General features: G+C 40.5%; 1 protein-coding gene across 1 annotated transcript in view; it reads left to right on the forward strand.

Annotated features, from left to right (window-relative positions):
- Plcl2 (phospholipase C like 2) overlaps positions 1-15,389 on the forward strand; it is a 173,610-nt gene extending 158,221 nt beyond the window's left edge. The window contains exon 6 of the mRNA XM_026388537.2: positions 15,013-15,389. Coding sequence (XP_026244322.1) covers positions 15,013-15,186 — 174 coding nt within the window. The 3' untranslated portion in view covers positions 15,187-15,389. The remainder of the gene's footprint in view (positions 1-15,012) is intronic.
- Positions 15,390-16,574: the final 1,185 nt, after the last annotated feature.

Below are 16,574 nucleotides of genomic sequence, written 5' to 3' on the forward strand. Positions count from 1 at the left end.
GAGGCCAGAGCATGGGCATTATCTGGGGTACTTAAAAATGTACTCTCCTGAGCCCCATCCCACACCTACTGAACCGGAATATCCAGGAGTGGAACCCAGGAATCTTCTTGCCTGTCTAGTTCCTCAGGGAATTCTTAGGCACACTAAAAAATATTGAGTACCATTGCTATAGAATCTTTACTTATTCATCACCCCATTCATTGGAACCACAAAGGAGGAAAAGTGACTGTGTTAGTCAGCTTTTTGTTACTGTGACAAAATACCTGAGAGAAACAGCAGAGGAAAGATTCATTTTGGCTCATGGTTTCAAATGTTTCAGTCCATGCTTAGTTGACTCCTTGCTTTGGACATGAGGCAAGCAGAATATCGTAGTGGAAGGGTGTGGTAGAGGAAAACTGCACACTTCAGCCCTCAGGGCAGCCCCCGGAAGCAGAGCATGGGGTGCTGAGGATAACATATAGTCACCAAGGTCACTCTCCCAAGAACCTCCTCCCTTCAACTAGGTCTTGCCTCCTACAGTGTCCAGCACCTTATGGTAGTCCATTCAGCTATGAATCCATCAGTAAATACATGGATGAGTTTAGTGCCTTTGTGATCTAATCATTTCCCAAAGGTCCCACCTCTGAATACTGTTACATTGGGGATCAAGCCCTCAACACATGAACTTTTGGGGAACATTCTGGATCCAACCATCTCAGAATGTAGGGCTTTCAGTCCCAGACATACCAGGGACTCTGCTCACCCTAAGAGGAGGCACACTGTTGGTAAGAAAGTTCATATGTCTAAGGATATTCATCTTATTGTTTTTTAATCTTGCTTTATTTTATTTTTTATTTGGAAAATTGTTTAAGATACAGAAGTGAACAAAGGAGAAATAAAATCATTCAGGGTCATCACATCCAGAATTATTCACTACTAACAACTTGGCATACTTACTTTTGGTCATTTTTTTAATTAAATAAAAAGCATTGATTTGTTTTTATAAATGCATATTTATTATAAAGAATTATTTTAGTATAGAAAATATAAAAGCATTAAAAGGACTTTAGATCCTCCCTCTAATTAGAACCTTCTTTAAATATGAGTGACCTTATTCCAGGAAGATTTTCATGCGCAGCATATGTGTGCATGGATGGGTGTGTGGATGGAGATGAGTATGACTGAGTTTGAGTCATATCTTTTTTCATGTTGATGACATTTTTTAAATTGTTATCTCTCTCATAGTCCATGACATCTTTGCATTGTGTCACAGTTACAATGGCATCGATGTTCCTTTTCTGGAGTGTGACCCACCCACACACACTTCCACTTGCTTGTTTGATCCAGCCCTCAACATAAAATCAGTATTTTTTACTTCTTTGCAAACCTCATTAAGATATAATTTACATAAAATAAAATTTTCCAGTTGTAAACATATAATTCCATGATGTATAATGTATATATATGTAGCCTCCACCACAACTATGATAGAGTATTTCTGTCACCTCCGAAAGTTTCTTTGGGCCTCTTTGTAATAAAATCCTTTGTGTTGGTAACCACTGATCTGATTTCTCCATATATATTTTCACCTGTTCCAGAGTGTTATATAAATGGAATTATATAGGATGCAGTTTTTACTACGTGACTTTTTTCATTTAGCATAATGCTTTTTAGATTCATCCACATGTTTCAACAATCCATTCCTTTTTATTGATGAATAGTATTCTATTTTTATGGATGCAATACACTTTGTTTATACATGAATCAGTTGATGGACATTTGGGTTGTTTCCAATTTTCAACTATTGTGAATAAAGCTGCAAAGAACATTCACATACAATTTTTTATATGGACATATGTTCTTATTCTTCTTGGGGAAATATCTACGAGTGGAACGGCTTGATTGTTTGGTAAATGTATGTCAGATTTCATAAGAAACTGCCAAACTACTTTAAAAAAAAAAAAGTCATTTCCTATTTGCATTCCCCTCAGCAGTGTGTGGAGAGTTCCGATTGCTTAGATGATCCTTGTCAACACTTGAAATAATTGGTTTAGCCATTCTAGCAAATGTATGAAGGCTAAATATCTGTGTGTATGTGTGTGTTTAAAAAAATTATGATGAGTCTTGATGTGGTTTTATTTATGTTTCTTACACTTGAAGTTTGTTAAAATTCTTGGATAGGGGCTGGGGATGTGGCTCAAGCGGTAGTCCGCTTGCCTGGCATGCGTGCAGCCCGGGTTCGATCCTCAGCACCACATACAAACAAAGATGTTGTGTCCGCGGAGAACTAAAAAATATATATATATTAAAAAATTCTCTCTCTCTCTCTCACTGTCTCTTTTTAAAAAAAAATTCTTGGATATGTGGATTTATAACTTTAAATAAATTCGGAAAATTTCAGCCATTATTTCCTCCTTTGATTACTCCAGCTATACATATATACTGCTTGGCATTGTCCCATGAGACATAGATGCTTATTCATTTGTTTTTAAGGTGTTTTCTGTGTTTAAAAGAAAATGTTGGCGGTTATACTGTCTTCAAGTAATTAATATTGCTGTCTTCTATATTATCTAATATTGCCATTAATCCTGTTTTTATTATTTTTTAATCCTGTTTTTTTATTATTTTTTTAGTTTTAAATAGACACACAATATCTTTATTTTTATGTGGTACTGAGGATCGAACCCAGTGCCTTACACATGCAAGTCAAGTGCTTTACCACTGAGCTACAGCTCCAGTCCCAGTATGCTATTGATCCTATTTTACGTATTTTATATCAAATTTCAAGCATCTTTCCTCTTTGAGCTCATCAAATCCTCTGACTTCTTGAACATGTGTAATAGGCAGCCTAAAGCTACTTCTTCCTCTTCCCTCCTCTGAGCTTCAAACTCCAGCCACTATGGCTTCCTGAATTGAAGGCTCTGTCCTCTGAACCTGTGGGGCTGTTGGGCTCTGGGCCACACCCTTCTACATTATTACCTGCAAACCACACAGAGTGTGGGACACTCTTTTTCAGAGTTTTTGTTTGTTTGCTTATTTTTTGTTGTGTTTTTAGTACTGGGGATTGAACCCAGGACACTTAACCACTGAGCATATCTCCAGCCCTTTTTACATTTGATTTTGAGATAGGATGTTACTAAGTTGCTTAGGGCCTTAATGAGTTGCTGAGGCTGGCTTTGAACATGGAAGCCTCCTGCCACAGCCTCCTGAGCCACTGGGATCATAGGTGTGTGCCACTGTGCCTGTCATTCATGGCACTCTTGGTACCCTTCTCTCAGACATCACTCTTGTGCTCTCTGAAAGCCATTGTGTTCTGTATTTTGTCCTGTTTTTTAATTGTGTCAGCCCTATTCATAACTTTTCCAGTGTCACTTTCTTCCCACCATCTGCCCATAATGTCTTCTGCTACTCCAGCAAATAGAAGAAGAAAAGAGAAGGTCGCTTACTCTGTTCATATCCCTCTGGTTGGGTTGAGTGTTAGGGAGAATTTTGTGGACTCTAGTGACTTGACAATGTAGGTACTGTGAGTTTTAAAAGTTTATTAAATTATGTTATACCCTTTTCTTAGTTTGGTTGCTCCTTGGTAGTTTTTTACCTGAGTTTGTTTTTGGCTAATTTTGCTGTTTGGGCTCCTTTTGTTGGAAATGTGGGATGGGAACTCCAGTGCATCTTCATCCCTCCACCATTATCAGAGCTCCTCTACTTTCATTTTTTCATTTGCTAAAATGCTGGCTATACTGGTGGTGGTGCTCGCCAGGCCCACTGACTGCCATTCATTCCTAAGATGCTAGGATCTCCTAAGAAGAGTGCAATTTTCACAGGCCTGCTCTTCGTTACCAGAAGCAAAAATTCACTTAGACTAACTCACTGAGGAGGGGTGAGAGATGCAGGCTTATACAGCCCAGGAAGGGCATGAGCCTTCAGGAACTCTGAGACCAGAAACGACAGTCCAGCTTCACGCAGTTAGGAAGCTGTTGGAACCCCAGTGGCCCCAGAAGAGCTGCGTCTCTGTGGCCAGTGCTCTGCCTGCTTGTCTCTGTGCCTCTGCTCAGTTCTTCTCCCTTCTGCCAGCCCATGCATTGTGCCCATTGGTAGTATTTTGGAACTTTTTCTTGCCTTGTTCTGGCCCTGACAATACCATATAAGCTTTTATTTCAAGTGCTCAAACTATTTGTCTTTCCTAGCTTAGCTCAACCATTTAGCTCCAGACTGAGCAGTCCTAAGGTGTGTAAGTCTTCTCTTGTATCAGGGCTCCTTGGATCGAGCTCTCCCGCTACCTCCATACACTGTGTCCAGGAAGATCTCATCCTGTAGCACAGAAGCTGGCCACCTTGAGTGGCTATTTCAGTTCCCTACTGCTGTTTAACAACCCACTTCAAAACTAGTGGCATAAAATGATTTCTACTTCTTTTTCCCATTATTCTGTGTGCTCACTAGCTCAGCCACATGGTTGGTGCTTCATGTGGTATTGGCTGGCTCTATCCTGGGGCATAATTCTGCTGGGACCTCAGCTGGGCCTGGAACATCAATTAGGCTTTACCCACATGACTGGCATCTCATCTGGGGTGGGCTTTCATAGCGTCTGTATCACATCTTAAAGTAAGTGGATTGCAGCCCAAGATGTCTCCAGATGATCGGCTGCCAAGCCAGCTCTCCCCATCCTGTGCCACTCTGCCCTCAGAAACCAGACTGACAAGGAAATCCTGCAAGTAATTTGAGATTTGTTCTCTTCAGGAGCATAAGACTTCTGCCAAAAATGAATCAATAAACCAGATGGCGTTGATCCCAACATTGAGCTTGGTTTTTATTTTTACCTGAGGAGTAGTCTTTACCTTGAAGACTGGCATTTGTTTCCTTTCTGAAAATCACTACTATGGTCTGTGGACTGATTGCATTTTCTTTTTTTAGACTTATTGACACTCATATCTTAGTTATTTTATTTATTGGTGATGTCATGTGTTGCCAGTTTTCCTGAAAAGCAATAATTGACTGAAAGCCATCTCTCCATTTAGTGTGTGAAAACTCAGAATGGTTCAGGAAACACACTACAGTAGTGCTCACCATTAGGCAGGCCGCTTTTCCTGATCCATTTAAAACACAGAAAAACCTCAAGCATTTGGATCCCTCTAATGTGGAATTTGTGATTACTCAGCTCATATTTGATTAGGCATAAGGTGTGCTTAAAAGAGTAATAATGCGAAGGAAGTGCTTACATGTGCACTGTTGTTCCTAATGTGTCCAGAGTCTCACAGTCCTGGTCCTGCTCATCCCCCAGCCTCCTATCCCTCTCCACTTCCTCTCCTCTGACCCTGGTCCCTCTCTGACCTCCTGCTTTCTGTGCTTATGTGGTGGCTCACTTCTGCTATCAGGAGACTACAGTGACTGCTCCTGAAACCCCCATCCCACCTCTGCCACCAGAGCAACCATCTAGCTCTGTGCCAGTCCAGGCCCCCTCCTGCTGCAGAGTGAACCTTAGCTCTCTCCATGAGCAGGTCTGTAGCAGGGAGGGATGCAGAGCCCAAACTTAGAAAGCTTTGTGGTCTAGAGGACATGCTGCTGAATTATGGCTGGGCTGCAGAGCATTGTTTCCTAGAGTCATGGAAAAGCAGCAGGATTCTCCACAGCCCCCCACACCTACCAAAATCCTTTCCTGCCCTTCTCTCCAGGCCCAACTCTCCATCTTGGTTGAAGAAAACAAAACTTATTTCTGAGGAGAATGGCATTCCTTCTAAATTTAAATTAAATTGAATCTTATTTTTGAAATTTAAAATTATTGACAGTCATACAATTATTGGCAAATTGGGAGATGACTGTAGATGTGATGAGAGCCCAGATGTGGGCAAAGTGTATGGGGAGAATCCAAACTTGAGGATAGTCCTCAGATGGACCCACCATCCTCCCATGATCCACTGCTGCATTGTACAACTGAAGCATCTCTGGATTAAGGAAAAAAATTCAAGGTCCAAGAGCCATGTTTACAGTGTGTTCTTTCCACTCTCACCTAGCACCTCATCCTCCCCAGGGGTTCTGAACCCCATGGGGTGGAGGCAGGGTAGAGGAAGGCACCCCTGCTGTGGTGAGACCAGTTTGCAGCTTGCATTGCAGCCCTACTGAACAGAAGGGGAAGCCACAGGAGAGAAAAAAATAATGACGCACTCCAGCAGTTCTCACACGTCCTGTAGCAAAGCATGGGTCCTGTTGCTGTAGCTTGAGGTGATTCTGATGATGGGGATCTTTTTTCATGTGTAAGGTTTATTAAGACATCAGCAGGAAGTACGCCTGACCAAGCTAGGAGGGCTTCCTTAATCCTGATTAATGTGCTAGGTCTTAGCTGGCCACAAAAGGCCTCTCAGAAGGGGGGCCATCAAAGGATAAGAAGGGGCGATTTGCAATCTGTAGCCAAGACTCCCATGGCCCCCCCTGCTTTTGTTCACGCATTCCTCTTCAACATATCTGATTCAGACATCTGTATTTCTGTTTCTGTATTTAACCACAGGAAGATTGAATTGTCTACACAATTTGTTGATATGCTGAGTGCCTTAAAAATACAGTGGAGTTCCTACTTTGCTTGCATGCAACATGTGGGGTTCAACCCACTGTGGTTGGAGGTCTCACCATTTAGTTTATCCAAAAGGAAAACAAAAGGTTCTGTGTGTTTCAATATAATTTGCTATTTAGACTCTGCCTCAGGCAAGGTCCCTAATCTCCTTAAACTGAGTTTTCTCATTATAAAACAGGGATAGTAGTAGTGTCTTCTCAGAATTAAGAGACTGTCATGAGAGAATCTTTGTAAGTGGCTTATTACAGTGTTTGGCAAAGCAGTCACTCAATAAATAGTAACCAATGCTCCCAGAAGGCTTTGCTGGTGTATGTGCCTTCATATTTTATTTTAACATATTGTAGGCTCTGTGGTTTCAAACTTAGGACCGTAATTACTTTTATAGCCCTTCTGAGCCAATCTGAATTGTGGTTGTAAGAAATGTACTAAATCATTTCCACAGCATTCCTTTTTTAAAAGACTTTAATTTTTCTAGAGCAATTTTAGGTTCACAGCAAAATTGACAAAAAGGTTCAGAGACTTCCCATATCCCACCCACACACCTCCCTATTAGCAATCTCCACCATAGTGGTCCATTTGTTACAGTCAGTGAACCTGCATAGACACATCATTGCTCAAAGACTATAGTTTATGTTAAGATTCACTCTTGGTGTTGCACATTGAATGGGACTGAACAAATCTATAATGACATGTATCCACTGTACTTTTTTAAATTAATGTATTTACTTATTCATTCATTCTGTGGTGCAGGGGATTGAACCCAGGCCCTTGCACATGCTAGGCAAGTATTCTACCACATAGCTGCAATCTTAGCCACCATTTTTTAAAATTTATTTTTTATTGTATGTATTTAAGGTGTACAACTTGATGTTTTTATTGTGTTCATCATTATAGTATCATGCAAAGTATTATCACTAATCTAAAAATCCTCTGTGTTCTGCCTATTCATCCCTCCCTCTAATCCCTGATACCCTACTGATGTGTGAACTGCCCCCATGGCTTTTACCATAGCACTCTTGAAGGAGGTTTGAGCATTTGGCCTGTGATTTTTAAATGCTTACGAAATACATGGTTGGGGCTGGGGTTGGGGCTCAGTGGTAGAGCGCTTGCCTAGCACATGTGAGGCCCTGGGTTCAATCCTCAGCACCACATAAAAATGAAATAAAGATAATGTGTCCACCTACAACTAAAAAATAAAGATTTTTTTAAAAAAGAAATACATGGTTAAAATATATTCCCTTTGTATGTGAATCTCCCATCACCTGAAAGTGACTAACCACAAAATATTTACTAAAAGGCCATGTTTGTGACTGCTTGCCATTAACTAGACAGATAACCAATGAAGAAATGACAACTTCCTGGCCACCTGGCTTTCATTTCCTGTCATGAAATGTGTGTTCGGGCTCACAGGGCTCTCTGGTTTTAGTTGCAAAAGACACTCTGCTGAGAGACAGGAGAAGAAGCCTAGACCTGCCTGCCATCGTGTGAGGGTTCCCACAGCCTCTTGGAGACTTACAAGAAAGATAAAGTAAAATGATTTAGTTGGGAAAATCAGATGCATGCAAATCCAGTTGCCAAGGAAAGGCTGAGTCGTGGGTTGGGATGGGCCCACTCAGGAAGGCAGTCTGTCTTCCTGGTAGACCTTAGAGCAGCCCCAGTGTCCGCCAGAGTCAGCTTCAATCTGCCGTGTTTCTTACTGTGTTCCCAGGTAGATAAGAAAGCCAGAAAGGAGACAGATAGTCCATTCTCGCCTAGGTGAAGCTTCTTAGGTTGGAACCTTTGGCAAAGCCCAGGGCAACTCAGAAGTCAGTGTAGACCCCAGATATGGAAAAGTCAAAAGTAGACTCTGATGGTTTATAGTCCTGTTTGCATCAAAACAAAAAGACCTGAATACTTTTTTGCTTCCTTCAAACTCCCAAATGTACGGTATGAGTGTCCACTTCTTTCTCCTCCCTCTCATTACATGGAATTTGGAAAAAGTGTCTGCTGGCCCCCAGGGAATGGCAGATGGCTGTCTTTGCTCTCTGTAGCTCCAAGCCATGCGGTCATTGCAAGGGCCAATTGTAGAGGTCAGGGACAGCTTCGCTGGGTCACTCATCTCCACAGTAAGGCAGCTCTGTTTTCCTCTAATAGTTTGACAAAGGGGCTTTGAAAAAATTAACTGGAGTATCTAATCCCTATTGTTTTATCTCTAGATTTGGATAAAAGCAGTGAATGTAATTATTAATTTTGGTTCCAAAAACTATATAGCACTAACAGATGTATTTTGAAATATTTTTAATATATTAAAAACCAAAGCTAAATGCAGTGACACATGCCTGTAATCCCAGCTACTTGATGCCATTCTGGGCAACTTAGCGAGAACCTGTAGCAAAACAAAATTTTTTGTAAAGGGCTGAAATGTATGTAGCCCAGTATGGTAGAGCACTTGTCTAGCATGTGCAAGGCCCTGGGTTCAAAGAACTGAAATAAAAAGAAACAAAAGCAAACAAAAAAACTAGGACATCTTTTATAAACACACAGAAAGTTTGGTGACTATCCAAGTGTTGAGTACAGCTGGGACACCAGCTCTGGGGTTTGGCATCCATTGTATATTTCCTGGCTGCTCCTGGCCTCTGATCCAATCCCAGGTAAGCCATTGGCACAGCTAAACTCAGCAAGAGCTGCTGTGGTGCGGCTTCTGCCTTTAGAGATGTATTTTAAAGATTACTTTCTAGGCCAAAAGTGAGAACCTTAAATATTTTGACCTAAGGTTGTTATAACCCTTTCAAGATGAAAACCAAATCAAATAAATTACAAAATTCAGAACAGAATGTGTGAAACTGAATGAGGTTTGGGTTTTTCAACTGAAAACATTGCAAAGCCAGCTTGTAGAAAGATTCTTCTAAACTAGACACCCTGTGTCAGTGGGTGGCAGTGTTTTAAATAGCTTGTGCTCTTTCGAAGTCTTTTGAAGCAATGACATGTAAGCATTGCTACCGCAAACACCACCACAGCCTTCAGAATTGTCCTTCACTCATGATCGATGTCTTAACTCCAAGACATGTCAGGCAGGTAGTTTTAGATACACGAATAGAATAAAAGTGGTAGGGACCAAGTTTAGCAGCTCCCCAGATCTGGATGTGTTGCTTGTGGCGTCCTTTGGTGTCACTTGCATAATGGCTGAATGCCTACCTGTTCTGTTGGAAATACCATCACAACTTGTCTGAGTTTGGGAAACATAAAATTCATCCAAAGAGCTCTGTTGTTGCCACATTAATTATCCCACACCATCTGGAGTTTTTGTTTTAAATAACCTATCATGTGGTAGATCTATATATGCTGACATAGTAAGTTACCAAGACGTGGCTTCTGGTGAGTACAAAGGGAAACCAAAGAACAATGTAGATTACCTGATACCACTTATATAAAAAGTAAAATATCTATTTATAACATATATACAAAGAAGGAAAGAGAAAGACAAAACATGGTGGGGTGGCAGCTATCGATATTCAAGAGGAGATTTTCACATTTTACTTTAATTACATTCATTCCAGGAAACAAAAATTCCTGCTCTCATGGAGCTCATGTTTAATGAGAGAGACAGACAATGAAGAAAACAACAGAGTATGTCAGATGGTACTATTTGTTGTAAAAAAACAAAGCAGGAAAAGGGTAAGGAGAACCATGGGTACAGGACGGAAGTTCTAATTTTAAATAGAATTGTGTCAAGGTAGATACCACTTTAAGGTGATTTCAAAGTCAAGACATAAAGGAGATAAGGGAATGAGCCTTGTACATTTTTAGACAAGAGCCTTCTGATCAGAGGGAGCAGTGAGTGCACAGACCTTGAGGCCCACCTGGAGAAGACCTGCTAAGTTTGAGGTACATTGAAGAGCCAGTATAATGAAGGCTGAGTGAACAAGGCAAAGAGATGCAGGGAATGAGGATGGGCCCTGGGCAAGAACTTTGACACTCACTCTGAGTTACTTGTTGAGCCACTGAAGAGTTTTAAGAAAAGGGAAAGGTATGTTCTGACTATGTTTCAATTGGAACGTTCCGGCTGTTATGTTAAGGAAGACCAGTCAGAAGGGTACCATCATAAACCCAAGGAAAGATTATAGTGCCTTTGACTGTGGTGGTGGCAGTGAGGGTGATAAGAAGTGGTGGTAACCTGAATATATATGTTTTGAAGGCTGGGACATATATAGGAACTTCTGATAGGTGGGGTAGAGGATGGAAGAGAAAGAGAGGAGTCAGTGATGACATTTTGATCCGAGTGACTACAAGAATGGAATTCTCTACCATCTCCTCCAGCAGATAAAGGCAGAGTGAATACTTTGTAACTGATTCTACAAGGCCAGCATTACCCTAATACCAAAACCAAAGACATTATAAGAGAAGAAAATTGCAGGCCAATATCTCCCAGGAACATAGACACAAAAATCCTCAAAAAATTAACAATAGTAATTCAACAATGTATAAAAAGAATCATATATCAAAACCAGGTGGGGTTTTTCCCAGGTATGCAAGGTTGGCTCAACTTTTAAAAAGTGATTTGTGTAACCCATCACATCAACAGACTAAAGAAAAAAAAACATGATCATAACTAGACACAGAAAAAAGAAAGGGACAAATCTAACATCTGTTCATGTTGAAAACTCTCAGAAAATTAGGAATAGAGGGGAACTTCCTCAAGTTGATAAGGATTGTCTACAAAAATGTGAAGCTAGCATCATACTTAATGGTAAGAAACTCAAAGTTTCCCACTAAGATCAAGAACAAAGCAAGGATGTCTCCTCTCACCATTCACCACTGTTGTGAAGACTTTCACGAGTAAAACTAATGAACTCTGAAAAAAGATAGAAAGGAAATAAATAAATGGAGAAATGTTATAAAAACTCAGTACTATTAAGATAGTAGTTCTTCCCAACTTGATTTATGCATCCAGTCAAAATCCCAGGGAATTATTTTATGGATCTGACAAACCAGTTCATATGTAGAGGCCAAAGACCCCAAATAACCTGTACAATATTGAAGGAAAAGAACAATCTTGTCAACAAATGGTGCTGGAACAATTGGATATCCACACACCAAAGGCTGAATCTAGGCACAGATCTTACACCCTTCTCAAGAATTAACTCAACAGGATCATAGATCTAAAGGAAAAACAGAAAATTATAGAACTAGAAGATAACATAAAGGTATGGCAATTCCTTTTTTAGATGCACCACTAAAATAATAATCCAGGAAGGAAAGAATTGGTGAACTTGACTTCATTAAAACTAAAAACTTCTTCTCTGCTAAAGACAGTGTTAAGATAATGGGAAGAGAAGGCACAGATTGGGAGAAGATATCTGTAAGACATATCTGATGAAGAACAGCTTTCCAAAATATACAGTTTCTCAAAAATGAATTCTCAGTTTCTTAACAATAAGGAAATAAGCAATCATATTTTTAAATGGGCAAAAGCCTGAACAGATCCCTCCCCAAAGAAGATACGTTATGAAAGTAAACATGAAAATAATGTCATTAGAGAATTGCAAATTAAGACACAGTGAGTTACCACTACACACCTATTAGAATGGCCAAAATCTAAAACACAGATCACAGCAGACATTGGCTAGAATGTGGGGGCACAGGGACTCTCACTCAAAGGCCAGTTGGTGTATAAAATGGTAGACACTTGAGAAGGTAGTTTGGCAGTTTCTCAAAAACTTAACATATTCTTACCATATGATGCAACAATTGCACCCCTTGACATTTACCCAAATAAGTTAAAAAAAAACTTATGTTCAATTGCAACTTTATTTATAACTACTCAAATTTGGAAGTTACAAAGATGTCTGTCAGTAGGTGAATGGATAAACTGTAGTACATTGGACAAAGGAATATTATTCTTTACTGAAAATAAATGAGCTATCAAACTATAAAAAAGACATGGTGGAACCTTAAGTCCACCTTGCCAAGTGAAAGAAGCCAATCTGAAAAGACTGAGAACTATATGATTCCAATTGTGGAAGAGTCTGCAAAAAAATTACAGTAGAAAGATTCAGTGGTTGATAAGGGTTTGGGTTGAAGAGGTGTGGGAGGGAGCACTCAGCAGAATGTAAAGGATTTTTAGGGCAATAAAACTACTCTGTCTGCTACCATAATAGTGGATGCACAACGTCATACATTTGTGCAAATCTATATAGCACCACGTAAGAACCCTAACTTAAACAATAGACTGGCTGACACTGATGCATCATTGTGGGTTCATTGATGAGAACACACACGCCACTGTGGCGTGGGATGTCAGTGCTGCAGGAGGTATGTGTGTGGGGAGAGGGTAGTATGTGAAAACTCTGTGCTTCCTGCTCTGTTTTGCTGTGAACCGGAAGCTGCTCTAAAAATAAAAGTTTATTAATTTAAAAAGTAATACTTAGAATTTTTAAAACACAAATGAATTATGTAGTTACAATCTACTAAAACTATGAATGCATGTAGCGATTTTGCTTGTGAAAGCAAATAAGAAACTTTATTCCTGATACAATGTGCTGCTGTGTTAAATACAGAGGTCTCATAAACAACAACAACAGAGGTCTCATGTTGAGTAAATGCTCAACATGTGAGTTCAGTGACAAGGAGGAATGAATAAAAATGAAGCTCCTTCAGTGAGACTAAGCCTTGGAACAGCTATTCATAGTCACTAATTTAAGGTCTGTGTAAATCAGGAAAGTCATGAATGGTAAGTGGTAAGCAACAAACCACTCTGTGGATTTGGGCCTCGTGGTGGTTTAAAATCATGTTGCAATTTGGTGTCACCAGCAACTGAAATTTGATTATAGTCTAGTTGCCTGCCAAGGTAAGGCCTTACCATCACCCTCTGTAAACAGCCCCAAGCTCTGGTTATACAGGAACACTTCAAAGGAGCTGCACTTGGGAGGCAGTTAGTAAGGGAAAAAAAAAAAAGGAAGAGAGAAAGAATTATGCCAAAGAAAATGTCAAACTATAGAGCAATTATAAAGAAAATAAGAGAATAAATCAAAAACCTAAGAAGGGGAAGAAAAACCATGAGCAAGGAGAGTAAGAGAAATGGAAAGGCCATAGTGTGAGTAGAAAGAAGTGTTAATGGAAGGCAGGTCAAATTTGAAAGGAAAATAGAGCAAAAAAGCAAAGTAAAAGGGGTGGAATCTGCAACAGGAGCACTGCACCGCACCGCATCGTCTCTTCCACCCTGCGACCTTAGAGTCATTTGCTGATACCTCAGCTCTGAGGTTTTCAACCAGGGCTTCCCCCAGTGCACCCTCCCACCAGGAGAGAGCTAGCAAAGACTTCAGATGTTTTCAGTTGTCACAGTTGAGGGTGTGCCATGCTACCTAGTGAGTAAAGACCCGGGATGCTGCTAAGTATCCTGAGATGCACAGCACAGCTCTCACCCACCCCTGAAGAATCCTGTGGCCTCCTAGCTGAAGTGACAAGGCTGACAGACTGCGTTGGTCCATTGTCAGCTCACATTCCAGGCTCCCATCAACTGTGCTTCTCATCTGTCCACCTTTTTCTGACCTGTATTCATGTCAGGCTAAATCCATGTCGAGTCAATGGTCAGACCTCATTAGAAACTAAAATGGGGCTAAGGACATTTATCCAGAATGAGAATCCTTTCTGTGTTCTTCTTTCAGCAGATGCAGGGAGGGCCTGCCTTGGGCTCACCACTGCTAGCACTCTTAGAGGCTACCTAGGCTCAAAGACCAGACTCCACATATTAGTGGCTGTTGGAGTGAGGGGCTGGAGGGGAAAGGGAGGTATGTGACTGTAAAGTCATGGTACAAGGGATATCTTTGTGGTGAATTACTCCTCTGTCTCTGTTGCAGTAGTGGTCACATGTGATAGAGCCTCATGGAACTTTGGGCTCATTGCACCAATGTCAGGGTCCTGGTGCTGATATTTTATTATAGTTTATGTGGAGTGTAACCATTTGGGGGAATTTGGGGAAGGAAATGCAAGACCTCTCTCTATTGGCTTTGTATCCTTCTGTGAATTGGTACTTACTTCAGAATAAAGTGTTTCAAAAAACAAGCCTTTTTAAAAAAGGGGCTGGGTGGGGGTATGCCTCTGAGCCTAGCTCCTCCAATGATTGAGACAGGAGGATCACAAATTCAAGGCCAACATGGAAAAACAACCAGCTGGGAATGCACCTCAGTGGCAGAGCACTAGCCTAGCATTTGAGAGGCCCTGGGTTCAATTCCAATACTGCACACAAAAACAAGATTGGCCAAACAATGAAAGATATGATTTTAACTGGGATAGGCAGGAATAGCTGTTCAGATTTCCCAGTGGAAAGACCTGGTTTTGTATTAAAAGTGACCTATTTGGATGCAGTGCCAATAGGAAATAAATGTGTCCTCTTGTGGAATCAAAATTCTCCTCTTTCAGCAGAAGATCTATATTGTAAAGTCTAGCAGAAAAGTCGTGTCATATCTAATACTACTCAATTGCATGTTTCATTACAGGGACAAGCAGATCTTTTGAAATATGCAAAGAACGAGACTTTGGAGAACCTGAAACAAATCCATTATGCTGCTGTTTCATGTGGACTGAATAAACCAGGCACTGAGAACACTGAGAAACCACGCCGGAGCCTGGAAGTCATACACGAAAAAGCAAATGATGAAACTGGAGAATGAGGAAGCTGCCTGTCAATCATTATGGAGTTTATAACTCTAGGACCAATCATAGTCAAACGAGACATTGGCTTTGCACTCACTAACGAGAATAATATTTGGGATTTTAAAGCACAACTGGAATAGCTAATTACAGTCTATTAAAACTGTGAATGTATGTAGCAGTCTTATGTGTGAAGGCAAATAAACTCTTTAACAAGAAATTATATCCCTGGCCCAAATATGCTATATTTGTATACAAAAACCTCCTAATTCAGTTCCAGTGTGAAGAACAGATTGTTCCCTCTAGTTCTCTTAAGAAAAATTTTCCTAAGTGAAAATAATTTCTTCAAATGAGAATGGATTGGATTGTCAAATTAGTATTTATTGGTGAAAAAAATCTAATCTATTGCTTTTTACTTATGTGTGGTTGCCAGAGTCTCTGGATTATAGATGCTTTGGGTAGCATGCTTGCTGAGCCATAATTACTGAGGAGAATGTAAGTGGGCAGGTCCCCTGAATCCCCAGGAACCCCGGAGAGCCACCGAGGACCTGGAACGTGTAGTTGGACTGAAGCTCCCTGGCTGAGGATATGCTGTGGCAGCACATGGTCAACAAATGATGCAAAAGCAACTAATCTGAAAGTGACACATTGTAAATAGTTTCTCCTTGTATGAAGTAGTGTTCACATTAAAGAGATGTTTTATGATATTTCTCCAACGGCAGTACCTGCTTTTAATGAAATTTTAACATTTCTAGTTCAAAATTGTCTACTCTTGAGTGGCCAGTTTGTTGTTGAATGGATCATTATGTGTTCAAAATAAGCTACTTATCTGGCTTGACTGTGCTTTTAGTAGGGTTTCAACAGCATGGGGGCAGAGGCAGTTGACTGTAAAGTGAACCCAAACCCCCACAACCGTCCCTATAGGGCTCCTGGATTAACCCCCTAGTAAAGGACACCTCAAAATCAGGCAAATAGTAAATTGAACACAGCTACAGAACCTGGAGCTAATAGAGCTTTCCTACAAGTCTGCAGGGGACAAATCCCCTTGTTTTTTGTTTTTCTGAAAAAGTCTTATTTCCCCTTCACCTCTGAAGGGTACTTTTACACCAGCTGAGATTTTAATCCAGGCTTTTATTTCCCAAACCAGTGAGACTTCATGCTACTTTCACAGAAACCTAATTACTGCTTCTCCCAAACCAAAATTGCTTTCAAATCTGGAAGACTAAAGGTTCTCAAAAAATATTCAATGGCCCCTTTTTTCTGTCCAGTGATTCAGATATGTGATCCTGGTACCTGTATCTCTTTCCCAGCTGGGTATCTCAGTATTGTGTTTTCTCGTGGTTAAGGAGATACCCAGGCAGGTATAGTTCAGATACTTTTCCCCAGGCTCCTGAACATCCTCTTAAAA

The sequence above is a fragment of the Urocitellus parryii genome, chromosome 3, assembly GCF_045843805.1.
Source record: "Urocitellus parryii isolate mUroPar1 chromosome 3, mUroPar1.hap1, whole genome shotgun sequence".
In the NCBI taxonomy this organism is placed as follows: domain Eukaryota; kingdom Metazoa; phylum Chordata; class Mammalia; order Rodentia; family Sciuridae; genus Urocitellus; species Urocitellus parryii.